The sequence below is a fragment of the Sphaerodactylus townsendi genome, linkage group LG16, assembly GCF_021028975.2.
Source record: "Sphaerodactylus townsendi isolate TG3544 linkage group LG16, MPM_Stown_v2.3, whole genome shotgun sequence".
Lineage (NCBI taxonomy): Eukaryota > Metazoa > Chordata > Lepidosauria > Squamata > Sphaerodactylidae > Sphaerodactylus > Sphaerodactylus townsendi.
The window spans coordinates 8,060,578-8,075,126 of record NC_059440.1 but is presented as its reverse complement, the minus strand read 5'-3'; the positions used below and the strand labels follow the sequence as shown (position 1 = coordinate 8,075,126).

The 14,549-nt window shown below is 45.8% G+C and overlaps 1 protein-coding gene across 2 annotated transcripts in view; it reads left to right on the top strand.

Annotated features, from left to right (window-relative positions):
- Positions 1 to 13,061, top strand: part of TEX14 (testis expressed 14, intercellular bridge forming factor) — a 45,965-nt gene extending 32,904 nt beyond the window's left edge. The window contains exons 18-20 of one of the 2 annotated variants that reach the window (XM_048518822.1): positions 3,796 to 3,918; positions 4,622 to 4,697; positions 11,927 to 13,061. In XM_048518822.1, the coding sequence (XP_048374779.1) occupies positions 3,796 to 3,918; positions 4,622 to 4,697; positions 11,927 to 12,003 (276 nt within the window). In that variant the 3' untranslated portion in view covers positions 12,004 to 13,061. Of the gene's footprint in view, positions 1 to 3,795; positions 3,919 to 4,621; positions 4,698 to 9,726; positions 10,036 to 11,926 lie in introns of those variants that run through there. The other variant, XM_048518823.1, reaches the window with a different exon arrangement.
- The last annotated feature ends 1,488 nt before the right edge of the window (positions 13,062 to 14,549 follow it).

Below are 14,549 nucleotides of genomic sequence, written 5' to 3'. Positions count from 1 at the left end.
TCTTCATTGCTACTCACATGCTAATGGGTGGATCCCACTCAACACATGTAAATCTAGCTTGCTAACTGCACCCTTTACTTGTTAACAGACAATGGTTCTTTCCCCCACACTGGACACTCCAACAGGTATATATATACTCCACTTGCTTTCCTACCATCAGATCCTCTGAAGATGCCAGCCACAGATGCAGGCGAAACGTCAGGAGAGAATGCTGCTAGAACACTGCCATACAGCCCGGAAACCACACAGCACCCCATGTCAGCAGTATTCTTGCAATGTTTCAGATTTTTCTGCTGCAGAATTCATGTTTGTCTGGCAGAAGGGGATTTTTTCCCCAGTGCAACCCAGGGGGTTGCTCTGCCCATTCCATATGACAGAAGTCATGGCTGATGTGTGGTGGGTCATTTTATGGAGGCTTTCAATACTGAAGTTGCAATAGGCACAGTCCCCTTCTCCTGTGCAAACCCCATTGTGAAGGATAGGACTTGCACACAGATACCCAAAGGGAGCAGCAGTGGCGTGGTGGCTAAGAGCAGTGGCTAAGTCAAGAGCAGGTGCACTCTGATCTGGAGGAACCAGGTTCAATTCCCAGCTCTGCCGCTTGAGTTGTGGAGGCCTCTCTGGGGAATTCAGATTAGCCTGTGCACTCCCACACATGCCAGGTGGGTGACCTTGGGCTAGTCACAGCTTCTCGGAGCTCTCTCAGCCCCACCCACCTCACAGGGTGTTTGTTGTGAGGGGGGAAGGGCAAGGAGATTGTAAGCCCCTTTTGAGTCTCCTTCAGGAGAGAAAGGGGGGATATAAATCCAAACTCTTCTTCTTCTCTTCAAATGTTTTGCACAGATCCCATATTTATTTTTGGTGTGGCATCTTGCATATATGAAATTCCCAGTGAATCATGCCTCCAAGACTGTGTAGTAGTTAAGAGACTTTGCACATTTCTCGAAATATAAACTCTCCAGTATTGATTAATACAGTATTTCTCTCTGACCTGTGAACTTCCAATTCCCAGACACTGTAGACAAACGAGAGGTTTGCCGGAACCTTCAAGAAACTGGCGTGGGCTTTTTTTAAACCGCACATCTGCAGCATTTACTAGACAAATAATAGCTCCGCGCTAGGACTGTGCAAGTATAGTCTCTAATTAAAACTCTAGGGTCAGTTTTCCACCCATGGGATGAACACAGACTAGTTATCTGCCAGAAGCAGCTATGGGTCATTTGATAAGTCTTGATAACTCATTTTCCGAAACACAAAACTCTGCTTTTGACTCCTTTTCCACTTCAGTTTTAGAATGAAGGGTACATCTGTTCAGTATAATATAAGCCCACACTTCTCAGTTAGCTGGCCATTTCTAGCAAATGCAGAATAAGCCTACACAAACAAGATGTGGTACACCAACTGTGTATTTACGGGATGCCAGGTGGTAGACAATTCCACCAATTCATCCAGTTTTTTTTCAGTCCTTGGGCAGCAAAACCAGAAATGCATAAAATACCACATATTAGGACCAGGAGAGTATGTTCTCTACTTCAGGGTGCCCAACTATAAGATCTGTAAGCAGAACCGCAGCAAGCAGAAAGAGCTTCTTGCTTGACCTGGCAATCCAGAGGCTTTGTACTACTTGTCTGTTACAGGGGCCAGTGGTTGCACCCCTGTCGCGACCTTTCCCTAGATTGTGGGGTGCAATCTCGCAATCGCTTGTGAGTTCTTTTCCCATCCAGCACTGCAACCTGCTAAGTTTCATAAGGTTTTTTATTTCAAGCGAAAATAACAAAATCTTAGTACAGTTCTCTTAGTACAGGAGCAGCAGTGGCGTAGGAGGTTAAGAGCTCGTGTACCTAATCTGGAGAACCGGGTTTGATTCCCAGCTCTGCCGCCTGAGCTGTGGAGGCTTATGTGGGGAATTCAGAGTAGCCTGTGCACTCCCACACACGCCAGCTGGGTGACCTTGGGCTAGCCAGGGGTAGGGAACCTGCGGCTCTCCAGATGTTCAGGAACTACAATTCCCATCAGCCTCTGTCAGCATGGCCAATTGGCCATGCTGGTAGGAAGCTGATGGGGAGTGCTCAGTTCAGGCTGACCACAGGTTCTAAACTAACTCAGCCACAGCTAGAGACTCTCTCTCAGCCCCACCTCACAGGGTGTTTGTTGTGAGGGGGGAAGGGCAAGGAGATTGTAAGCCCCTTTGAGTCTCCTGCAGGAGAGAAAGGGGGGATATAAATCCAAACTACTCCTCCTCCTCTTCCTGTTGTTGTTGTTGTTGTTGTTCTTCTTCTTCTCCTCCTCCTCCTCCTCCTCCGAAAGTTCCTTGCACCCCACAATCTAGGGAAAGGTCACGATAACCCCCCATTCCCACTTGCCCCTGTAGGAAACTTTGAACCCACATAGCTTGTTGGGGTAGATCCCACAGAAATCTCTGGTCCTAGTCTTCTGCCCCTTCAGGTCAACTGAATAGTACTGTCTGGCTCCCCTGTTGGCTGCCATATCTGTTTTTCACTTGGCAGAGAGTAACACCATTGTGGTATAGTGGTTAAGAACTGTGGACTGTAATCTGGAGCGCCAGATTTGATTCCCCACTCCTTTTCAAGAAGCCTGTTGGATGACCTTGAGCTAGTCACAGTTCTTCAAAACTTCCCAGTCCACCTACCTCAAGGTGTCTGTTGTGAGGAGAAAAAAGGAGTGGAGTTTGTAAGCTGCTTTGAGGCCCCTTCCGCACATGCAGAATAATGCACTTTCAATCCACTTTCACAATTGTTTGCAAGTGGATTTGGCTATTCCGCACAGTAAAATCCAGCTGCAAAATGGATTGAAGATGCATTATTCTGCATGTGCGGAAGGGGCCTCAGACTTCTTACAGGAGATAAAAGCAAGGTATAAATCCAAACCCCTCTTCTTCTGTTACAATTTGACTAGTGGACCTTCATTTAACTGGTTAGGTGAAATAAACATATACTTCTCTAGATTTTTCTATTCTTTCTCCTGCCTCCCACCCCTAGTCTTTCAACTTTTAACTGACAACTGAACAGTTCAGGCAGACACTCGGATAGTTAAGGGGATTGAACTGAGTACCCTTTTGATGTCAGGGGAATTTTTAAAAGTAACTGTCAGGGAAAAAGCGCTACATCATGTGATCTGTTAACTACACCTCGTTCTGTTTTCCTTTGTGTAGCTGTAGAATTCTGACTACTTATTATGTAGAATAGTACACTATCATGTCCCCTCAGCCCGATCATCTTGGAACTGAATGTATTTATACTGGTTTAGCAGCAGTGGCGTAGTGGCTAAGAGCAGTGGCTAAGAGCAGGTGCACTCTGATCTGGAGGAACCAGGTTTGATTCCCAGCTCTGCCGCTTGAGTTGTGGAGGCTTATCTGAGGAATTCAGATTAGCCTGTACACTCCCACACACGCCAGCTGGGTGACCTTGGGCTAGTCACAGCTTCTCGGAGCTCTCTCAGCCCCACCCACCTCACAGGGTGTTTGTTGTGAGGGGGGAAGGGCAAGGGGATTGTAAGCCCCTTTGAGTCTCCTACAGGAGAGAAAGGGGGGAATATAAATCCAAACTCTTCTTCTTCTTCTAACTCTTCTTCTAACTCTTCTTCTAACTCTTCTTCTTCTTGATGGAGAACAAATGTTGTAATGGATTCTCACAGCTATCTTGGGCACTGGGAAGTTGGGCGACTGAATGCAGGGAGCAGAAAGATGGTTTCAGGGTTGGTGAAAATGTGTGTCAAAAATCTTGAGAAAATACAGACAAGTACAGCTATAGATATATAAAGTTTTCATATCTGCAGGTGCAGCCAGAAAACCTCAGTTGTTCACTGACCTCATCTCCTGATGCATCAGAAGAGTTTTTAACTCCTGATTCAGATATTTTTGGCTGTTCTTTCACCACTCGGGAATATTCGGAAACAGAGGTAAGAGGAATGAAAGCACAGTTGAGAAAACATGGAGCTTCTCCCAAAGCACTGTGTACTATGAGACATTGAAGTGACCAGATATGGGTAATGAGTAGGGTGTTGTGGGTTTTCCGGGCTGTATGGCCGTGTTCCAGTAGCATTTTCTCCTGAAGTTTCGCTTGCATCTGTGGCTGGCATCTTCAGAGGGCGGGTAGTGAGTTATGGAGTAGTGGGTAGAATGTTGGTCTGTAGCAGGATCAACAGCATGGAACAGCAAAAAAGCCATCTGGCCATTTGTGATGTCCCTTGATTGCATATGTGTACACTCTGGGTTCAGTCTCCAGCATCTTCAATTAGAAGGGCTCAGGAGTTCTTCTGCCTTTGGAGAGTCACTGGCAATTGGAACAGATGAGTAATGTGACTTGGTATAAGGCAGGGGTCTGCAACCTGTGGCTCTCCAGATGTTCATGGACTACAATTCCCATCAGCCCCTGCCAGCATGGCCCCTGCCAGCATGGCCAACATGCTGGCAGGGGCTGATGGGATTTGTAGTCCATGAACTTCTGGAGAGCCGCAGGTTGCAGACCCCTGGACTATAAGGCAACCTCCTGTATTCAAATCTGGGTTACCTCAGTATTTCCGAGGGATGGCTCTTTCTTAGGTAGTAATATGATTTTCTAACTTCAGCTTGCTCTCAAAAGTCCAACATCTGTCTCTTCAGAACTCAAGTCCCGAAGATAAAGAAGATTCACATGAAGCCAGCAAACAGCAAGAATTCCCCTTCGATGCAGCACAGAGTAAGTAGGCTTTTAATCTTTTAATCCCAGCCCATCCTGTTCACTGTTTATTAACTCTCAAAAAGTTCACGTTGGTGATGGACTTTTGGAGGGAAGACTTTGATATCCAGGAGGAAGAGGAAGTGGTACAATTCATCACGAAAGGGCACACTCAAGGTTTGGAACACTCCTTGTCCCAGCTGATTCCAACCTTTGGGAATCTACCACATTTTGATCTTCACAGCTCTTCGTCTTCATTGGTGTTGTCTCATCCTTGATTCTTGGCCATTCTAGTGAGGGCTGGAATTCTGGCAACTTGCTGTTTTGGGTGGACTTCTTACCAGGTCTTACTCAATTCCCCTCTTCTCTGTGCTCGCCATCCTGTATGGTTTGAGTTCACATAGTTCCCAGAATCTCCAGTGCAGCATCTTCAGGAGTGAAAAGGGACCTATCTTTCACCAGCTGAAAAGCTGATAGGGTGAAACCTAGTTTATGCTGCAGTTCTGTTGCATTGCCCTCCATGTCCTAAAACAGTGGTGGCAAACCTTTGGCATTCCAGATGTTATGGACTACAATTCCCATCAGACCTTGCCAGCATAGCCAATTGGCCATGGTGGCAGGGGCTGATGGGAATTGTAGTCCATAACATCTGGAGTGCCAGAGGTTCGCCACCACGGTCCTAAAAGCTCTAGGTGTTGAAGAGAGAGGGAACATATAAAGCAGTCTGTTTCATCATCTGCTGTTCCTCCATTGTACATATTTTCTGCCTTCGTGCAGGGAAATGATCTGTTCTTTTCCTTCCTCCATCAGACAAATTTACTCATCTGTAATTCTTTATCTTGTCCAGTTGTTCTGTTTTGATTGAAAAAGAAACGAAAACAAAACTGTACCACCAGTGGTTTTTTACCAAACACCATTGCCAATAATTCATACTACTTGTAGGAAACACTCAGGCCAAAGTTTGGGCCAGCCTTCTGTCAGGCCTGCGCCATACTCGGCCTGTCAGCTTACACTTCCACACCAAGGTCACAGATGGCTCTGCCATTATCATCACCGGAGGCTAAGGAGGCCTCCCCCTGCTTGCATGTAACTAGTGAAGTGAGCTTATTAAGGTCATCCTTATCTGCCTTTCTCCGAGGGGGTGAACTGTCTGTCCTAAACAATGGCTCTGTTCCCACTGTCCTTTCAGATGCTGATATTATGGGAATGCGAGGGTGGGGGAATTCTGGGTTGAACCTTCCTGTAAACTACAAGTATATACCGAGGCCACAGAGGCAAACTATCTGAGCCTTGGGCTGACACGGTTCCAATAAAGCTCTTGAAATCTTCTTGAGTCTTGTTTGATGACCAGAGTAACAGACCCTTACACCTTAATCGGATGATGCTACAGAGGTAGCAGGGCAGAGTTTTTCACTGGTGGAGAATGGGTTCCTGTAAGTGGGTTATGCTTCTCGACTGCTCCAATGGGCAGGGCTATTTCATTAGCTTCCTCAGTATCCCATCCAATGGGAGGTGGCCTCTCCCAGTTCTGGTCCCGTCTGCTGTACAGAACATGGACATCTTTGAACACTTGCTCTTCAACTTCAAATCAAGCAACTAGGAATTTCCACTTACCCCACCCCCCCTAAAATAGCAGAGAAGCAGTGACTTTCTCATTTTTGGATGCTGGTTAGACATCCCGCCTGATCCTGGCCCACTCTGGGAGCACAGAGCACACTGTTGCAACTGAGGCTAAAAAGAAGGAAGCAAAGATCTGAGTGAGGGACGCCCTCCATTTCTCTACCACATTCAACTGGTTTTGTCACACAGAATTGCATCTAGCTTGAAGTTTATTCTTGGGTGTGTCTCTCAAACTGCTTACAGGATCCAGGGGGAGAGAGAAGCAGCCGAAGGGGACACATGTCTATCCTTCCTGCATGTTTTCCATTGGTTGAATCGTGGTAAGGGGTGCTCCTCACACTTCGGCTAATGGCATCTATACTGTTTATGCAAGGGCTTGGTCTCTTCTGGTGTGAGGAGCCCTAATGCAGCTCCTAATGCAACCTCCATGACAGCCCCAATTAGCCATGCTGGCAGGGGCTGATGGGAATTGTAGTCCATGAACATCTGGAGTGCCATAGGTTCGCTACCACTGTGTCTAGTGCCACAGCAGCAGGGCCCTTCTTGAGTCCCCATTCTTCTTATTTGGCTTCTGCCACAACTGACATTTTTCTTACCCTCCTTCTCCCATTAGCTAGACAGAGTAGGAAGGGAGCCCACCTCCAAAGAGCATATCACTGGCATGAGCTGCAGCTGCGTCTTCAACTCGTAGATTGTACTGTATCAAACGACAGAGGCTTCCAATGGAAAGTGTGGTATGAGTCCTATCCAAGGACTCCCGTCAGATGCCACAGCACTTTCCAAGATCAGGATAGGCAGCCAGGCCCAAGGATCCTTTTAAGACCATAATCAGTCTTCTCGTTGGGTCAACACCCATGTTCTCAGGATTCTTTGGAAGGAGGAACACTGACAGTTAATCTGACATAAAACCAATGCAAATTTCTAGTGTAGACGCATCCTTTGTGGGTCTCTGCCTTTTATGTGGTGTGCTACTCTCAGAAGCCTCTGATGGGCAGAAAGTCCATTTATAAAGTCCACCCGGGTAGATCAGTTTTTGGGGTGAATTCTTTTTTTCCGGCACTATGATCAAATGACTACTGAGAATTAGAAGGGTCAGAAATAGACTCTCCTGAATAGTGGCGAGCTCTGCCCCTTATCCCCGCAGCGCTGCAGTTTACAAATCTTATTATTGCTCGCAACCTCCATGACAACCCATTGCTGATTCAGCGGTCCTGTGCGTTGACTTAAGGAGCGGGCTGGGAAATTGAGTTAGATTTTTGTATGTAATGCTCTGATTGCCATCTTTTCCTCTGGAGAGGGGGAAAAGGAGCCTCGTACATCTGCTCTGACATTGACTGTATTCGCCGAGGACCTGTAAATATTTCAGAACTCTTGGGAAGTCTGGTTGTGTTTTAGAAAGCACTATTTTTAAAACTATTTCTTCAGAAAGAGCTCTTTAAAATGCATTTGTATTTACAAGCAGCTGCAAGCAGGAGTCTCTGAGGCTGAAAAAATAATAATAGTCATAATTACTACTTCATGGTTTCTATGCATCACACTGATGGGCTTTGTGCCTGCACTGAACAACAAATTTAAAAAACGTGTATAGCTATTATTTAGTCAAAGCTCCCTCTGAGAGCCAGCATGGTGTAGTGGTTAAGAGCAGGTGGATTCTAATCTGGAGAACCAGGTTTGATTGCCCACTCCTCCACTTGAGTGGCAGAGGCTTATCTGGTGAACCAGATTTGTTTCCACGCTCTTACTTTCCTGCTGGGTGACCTTGGGCTAGTCACAGTTCTTTGGAACTCTCTCAGCCCCACCTACCTCACAAGGTGTCTGTTATGGGAAGAGGCAGGAAAAAGAGCTTGTAGACCACCTTGAGTCTCCTTACAGGAGAGAAAGGTGGGGTATAAATCCAAAACTCTTCTTCTTCTCTTCCTCTCAGAGATGTGGACTGAATGATGCATGCCCAAAGGGAGAAGTTGCACCAGAAACAACATGAGAGTTTTGCCTGAGAGCTGCAGTCTGGTTCTCTTTTTTCCCCTCTCTCTTCTTTTGCTTATAGATTTTACATATCATTTTGATCATTTTAACATGTTCTTCTAGTAGTCACTGATGTTACTGAGAGGGCCTTTGGGGTGTTCTGCACCAACCACCTAAGGCAATGACCCCTTCTTTTAAGAAGTGCCATTCATGTGATGGAAAACTACCTTCAACTAGCAGCCCCGATGGTTGTCTCCTATGTTTGGTCAAGGCCCATAACACCAAGAACTGTAATTACTGTCTAAATTTTACTAGACAGGCTTGAAGAAATAGCCAGTCCCATTTGCACATCCCTTGATAGGATCTGGTTCTCTTGATGTCTCATGGGATGACCAAACCCCCTCAAAACTGAAGAACTGATCCTGATAGAGCCCACCAGGAAAATCTTGGAGTCTTTCCAAAGCAGAAGGAGAGAAAGGCCAAATCCCTACAGCCAGAAAAGCAGAAGAAAAAATAGAAATCCCAGGCCAAGATATCAGCCTCTCTGGTATCCGTAGCTTTGGCTGTTGAGGCATCCCACATTCCTGCCTTAGATTTAACAAGTGAGCTGCCTTAGATTTTACTCAGACTGGTGCTCCCCTTGGAGACTGTTGCACTGCAGATACTAAGAACCCTCTGAAACAACAGGAAGTCTCTCTGCGAAGTAACTCCTCTTCTGAAGGACAATACTGTCCTGTGCTTCAAGTGCAGTGCTACTCTCCACATTATGGAGTTGGCGACTCAGTCCCTTCATGGTTAACTACTTTATTGAAAGCATTAGTACCAAGAGGACTCTGCAGAATGACAAGGCACTCTACTGAGATGCAAAACAGGGGGAACGTTCTGATTTTCAGAGCCCCCCACATCAAAAGGACTCGTTCCAAGTCATTGAGAGGACATTGAGAGGATTCGTGATACTAAAGGGAACTTGCCAGATGTGAATCATGGTACTGGTGGGACATCCTACACAGAGCCTACTGAGAGGGCAGGTGGTCCTTTAACCTTTGCCCTTGTTTTGGATGACCATTTGAAACATCCATCACCTTCACTGCGATGCAAGCTACTTTGCGGATTGATCGCATCGCCAGCCTCTACCTTCTGCCCTAACCCTTGTCCTTTGGAGGATGGCTGCCCATGTCCAGAACAGGTGATGAAAAAGGCAATTGCCGTTGGCCTACATGTTACCAGGCAGCCTCCTGCCAAGCCTGATCCTGTCCTGGTCGTACTGGATTCAGAAGCTCTTGTCACCAGGCCCGATCTCCTGGATCTTTCCAAATAATCAAGCACTTTCTTCCCAAGCAATCCTTCACCATATCTAAACAGATCTATGTATCCTAGCCTTAATAGAAATTCGTGCCAGTGGAGAGAAGCTATGCCAGAGACCCACAAAATGCCTTCAATTGATCGTACCCCCTTTTTTTTTTTACAGAAAAGCTTGCCTGCCACAGAACAGTCAGCAAACACTTATCCAGACAACTGTGACCTTTGTTCTGTGCTCACTCCGTACAGAGACTTTCAGGGTTGATGGAGGCCATGAGCCTTGCTTTTTCTTTTCTGAAGATGTGACCATTCAGTATTGGTTCCTACAACATTTCCAACCAGTGGTCAACCACCAAGACAAAACATTGCTGCTTCCTCACAAAGTTCTGACTTCCCTTCAGTGATGGCCTGACCACATTGCGTAAACCAGAGAATGCCCTTGTCTGCTTCCACTCCGAGGTTCATCTGGATGCTGCTGGGAAACCCACTGTGACACAGATTGTATTACCCAGCTCTGCTCCATGAAAGAGCTGGATGTCTACATAAGTCACCTAGAGCTCTTAGCTCTTAGTTATTTTGTGTCTTTCTTCCTAGGCTGCAAGCAGTGGCAGAGCAGCAAGGGGATGGGGGGTGGGTGCATCGTGCACCGGGCACACACCTAGGGGGGTGGAAAATAGCCCCCTGGCCCCTCCCCCTTTTCCTTGCGACCCCTGCACCCCCACACACACCCCAGCAGTGCCCCCCACCCCCTTCCCACATTTACCTTAGTTTCTTTTCTTTTTCTAGTACTTTTTCAGGCTGAAAAAAGCAGCCTATTTACAGTTCAGGCTCAAAAACGGTCTGAGGAACTACCATGAGGAACTAAGGAACTACCTCGGGGCTCACAAGATCTCCTGGGAAGTATAGTTCCTCAGGCAGTTTTTAGCCTGAACTATGAAGAGGCCACTTTTTTCAGCCTGAAAAAGTTCTAGAAAAAGAAAAGGAACTAAGGTAAGTGGGGGCGGGGGGACTGTGGGGGGGCAGCAAGGGGCCATGGGGGGCGGAAAAAACACTGCGCACTGGGCGCATTTTGGCCCAGCTATGCCTCTGGTTGCAAGGCAGAGTGGTACAGGGGACCTCAAATGACGAACCATCATTTATTATATAAACAGGCAACCTGGAACAGCAGCACTAACCCTCAGTTACCTTGCCTTCTGTGGAAGAGATGTGCTGAGCATGGCATAACCCCAGTTGCTGTCTTTATCACAGGGGAACATGCCATTGAGGTAAACACAACTAGCTCATGAATGGTCAGTCATACAATGGTCATAGATCCATCCTTTCATCTGACCGTAGACCTATTCACAACATCAATCAACAAGGAGTGAAGTTACTACTGTTCCAGAGCAGGTGTGGATTCTGGCTCCACGAGAGACCTGTGCTCTAATCAAGCTGGCTACATTTTGCCTTGTACCTCTGTACCCTGATTCCAACCCCCTTTTTTGCAATGCCCCCTCCCACCTTCTGACATAGATGGAAGGGCTGATGGGCATTCATTCTATTTGTATCTGACAAAATGAACTTTGACTTGTGAACGCTTATGTTCTGGAAAATTTTGTTTAAGGTGCTACTGAACTTGAATTTTGTTCTACTACTGCAGACTAACTCAGCTGTCCGTCTGAAACTGGGTCCATGGCAGGTACCTTCCTACATATGTAGACAGGATGGGTCTTGACAGCTCTGCATCTGTTCAATACCAACAGTATATAGCAGTGGTGGCGAAACTTTGGCACTCCAGATGTTATGGATTACAATTCCCATCAGCCCCTTCCAGCATAGCCAATTGGCCATGCTGGCAGGGGCTGATGGGAATTGTAGTCCATAACATCTGGAGTGCCAAAGGTTCGCCGCCACGGGTATATAGCTTCCTAAGACGCCAGACATGTTGTCCTCTCTGAACATTCTGCACCTGGTGGCTTGAAGCATTTGGCTAATCACGCGATTCCAAAAAAGTGATAGAGATCCTAATCAACGCTTACTTAGAATGTATTAATTGAGAGGTCATCTGTGCATTCACATGACCTATCCACCTTCCCTGACGCAAAAATTTCCATATACTGTGGCATATTTTCATAAGTTGGAAGGAACTCCTCCCCCTTGAGTATGTTCAGTCTGAGTCTGCATGATGGGGGTTTTCACACCTAGGCTGTAGCTCTAAAAGTTTCCGAAATCATTGCTCTGCACAAATGCAAAGCTTATCTGTGCAAACACATAAATGACCACTTGAAGAACAACACATACAGGTAAGCAACCTGTTTTTTTCTTGTTCAATAAGTTATGCCATTTTTTGAAAATTCGGTAAGTGAAGACGTTTTACTTTTTTTATTCAGGAGGAAAATGTAGTGAGGATCCACATCTCCAATATGATATGCCAGGAGAGGATTTATTTACACCTGCAACCAGGTAGAAAGCTGCCTTCTGTCATCTTGTCTGTTCAAACATGAATATGACTAAATCACAGTGCTCAAATCAGTTGCTGTTAGGCTTGTGTACATGTGTGCATTTTCACTGGAAATCTAGGCACTCTAGAAAACATCCATATAGCTGTTCTCAGTTGCACCATGGAGGATATGACTAGCAAAGCAGCCAAATGGAGCTAGGAACAGACTAATGTCGCTAGAAATCTGAAGAAAGTTCCTGTGTTGCAGAAAAATCTGAATTTAAAAAAAAATACATTGGGCATTAAAATCCCTCCAAAATAACAGAAACAATTCTTGTTCCTTTAAGAATGCTGGCTGAGCTCACAGTAGTTGTTGGGGGTTGCTAGGCAACCACAACAATATTGCCAAGTCTTCTAAGCCTTAATATCTGGATAGCAAACCCATGGGGGCAAGCAACCAGGGGTGGACCGGGGGATAAAAACAGCTCTGGAAAAGGTCCCACTCATCTCCACAGTGATGTTCCCTGAAGTAGGAGGACTCTCTGGTGTCAGTCAGTTTGGCAGTCATGGGAAACTCATACCTCCACAGCCTGTTATGGTTTTGCTAGAGGAGGTGCAGAGGGTACCTTCACTGACAAGATTCCAAATGCTGGGAAATGTCATTTTACACCTGTGTGACTTTGGAAATTGACTTTGATGAGTTGCTGATCTGATTTCTGGTGGAAGGTGAGGATGCCTCATGTTTGGCTTTGAACTAGCAGTTCCACATGTATTTTTTTTAGTATAAGGTTAAAGATGTCGATTTTGAATGGTCCAGTGCAGTTATTCTGTTATTGTTGAAGTTCTGGACTTTTGTATTGTGGTTGGATGTTTATTATTATTTTTATTTCGAGAATGTAAATGTCGCTCCTGCGGAGAGGCCTGTTCATGTCAACTCGCAATTAAAAATAGTAACGTGAAAACGTGATAAGAGTGCTTTTAATATTTGTTTAACATGGTTCACTTTATATTTTTATTGTTAGCGCTTCATAGCTTGTAGATGGCAAGCTTTAAATCTTTCAACAAATAAATATTGGCCACTTTTATGAGGTCCCTGACTATTCCTTCATAGTTCTCAAGATGTTCTAGCCCAGTGATGGCGAACCTTTTCGAGACCGTGCCCAAATTGCAACCCAAAACCCACTTATTTATCGCAAAGTGCCAACACGGCAATTTAACCTGAATACTGAGGTTTTAGTTTAGAAAAAGTGGTTGGCTCCGAGACGTGCATTACTCAGGAGTAAGCTTGGTGGTAGTCGGTGGCTTTGCTTTGAAGCAACCGTGCAACTCTTCCAACGGGTGAGCCACGACCCTAGGAGGGTTTACTCAGAAGCAAGCCCCATTGCCAGCAACTGAGCTTACTCCCAGGTAAAGGATCATGCTTTAGTTCTTTGCATGAAAATCAGTGGGGTTTAACAGCGCTTAACAGGGTTACCTACACTGCTTCCCCAAAACTAGGTCTTAGGTTTAATGCTAATAATCGACCCCAGCGGCCCAGGTCAGCCTAGATGTGGGGGGGGGGAGGGCACTCTGTTTGCGCGTGCCCACAGAGAGGGCTCTGAGTGCCACCTCTGGCACCCGTGCCATAGGTTCGCCATCACTGTTTTAGCCTGCATTAGTAAGAGTAGTAATCTGACATGTGCATTTTGATCTCTCCTTGCTCTTTCCGTACTCCCAAACTTTTGGAAGTTTGTGAAACATTTTGTGATGTTTATGGTATTTGACATGATACCATGGTTTATGGTATTTGACATGATTGTGCAACATTTTTGTGATGTTTATGGTATTTGACATGATCATAGTTCCATAAAGCCCTAAAGTGGTGTAGTGGTTAAGAGCAGTGCTCTCTGACCTGGAGAACTGGGTTTGAGTTCCCTCTCCTCCACATGAGTGGAAATAGTGAAATGGATTTGTTTCCCTGCTCCTACACATGAAGCCTGCTGGGTGACATTGGGCCAGTCACGGTTCTCTCAGCCCCAACTACCTCACAAGGTGTTTGTTGTAGGGAGAGGAAGGGAAAGGAGTTGGTAAGCCACTTTGAGATGCCTTACAGGAGAGAAAGGCAGGGTATAAATCCAAGTTATTTTCTTCTTCTTCTTTAGCATTTGAATGTTACAGGCCTTTTTAAATTGGCTGGATTATTACTTTTGCCAAAAGGCCCTTGTGGGTTTTTGAAAAATGGTGGGAATAAATGCTTTAAATAAATACTTGCTGGGTTGAAGTTGCTCAGAATTAAAGTTGATGGGCCATTAGCTCGACTCTATAGCTCTTTATTCCTCCAGGTTACCTTGGTTTGAGAAACTAACAAGGAGCAGAAGCCAGCCAAGACTCCATTTTTAACCTTTATTGGAGAAACCCTCTCAAGTTTTTTCCACCGCCTTCGTACTTTACATTTTAAAGCTTTTTTTAATTGCAGCTTTCCAAGAGGATGCATTAAGAACAGAAGAACATAAGAACAAGCCAGCTGGATCAGACCAGAGTCCATCGAGTCCAGCTCTCTGCTACTCGCAGTGGCCCACCAGGTGCCTTTGGGA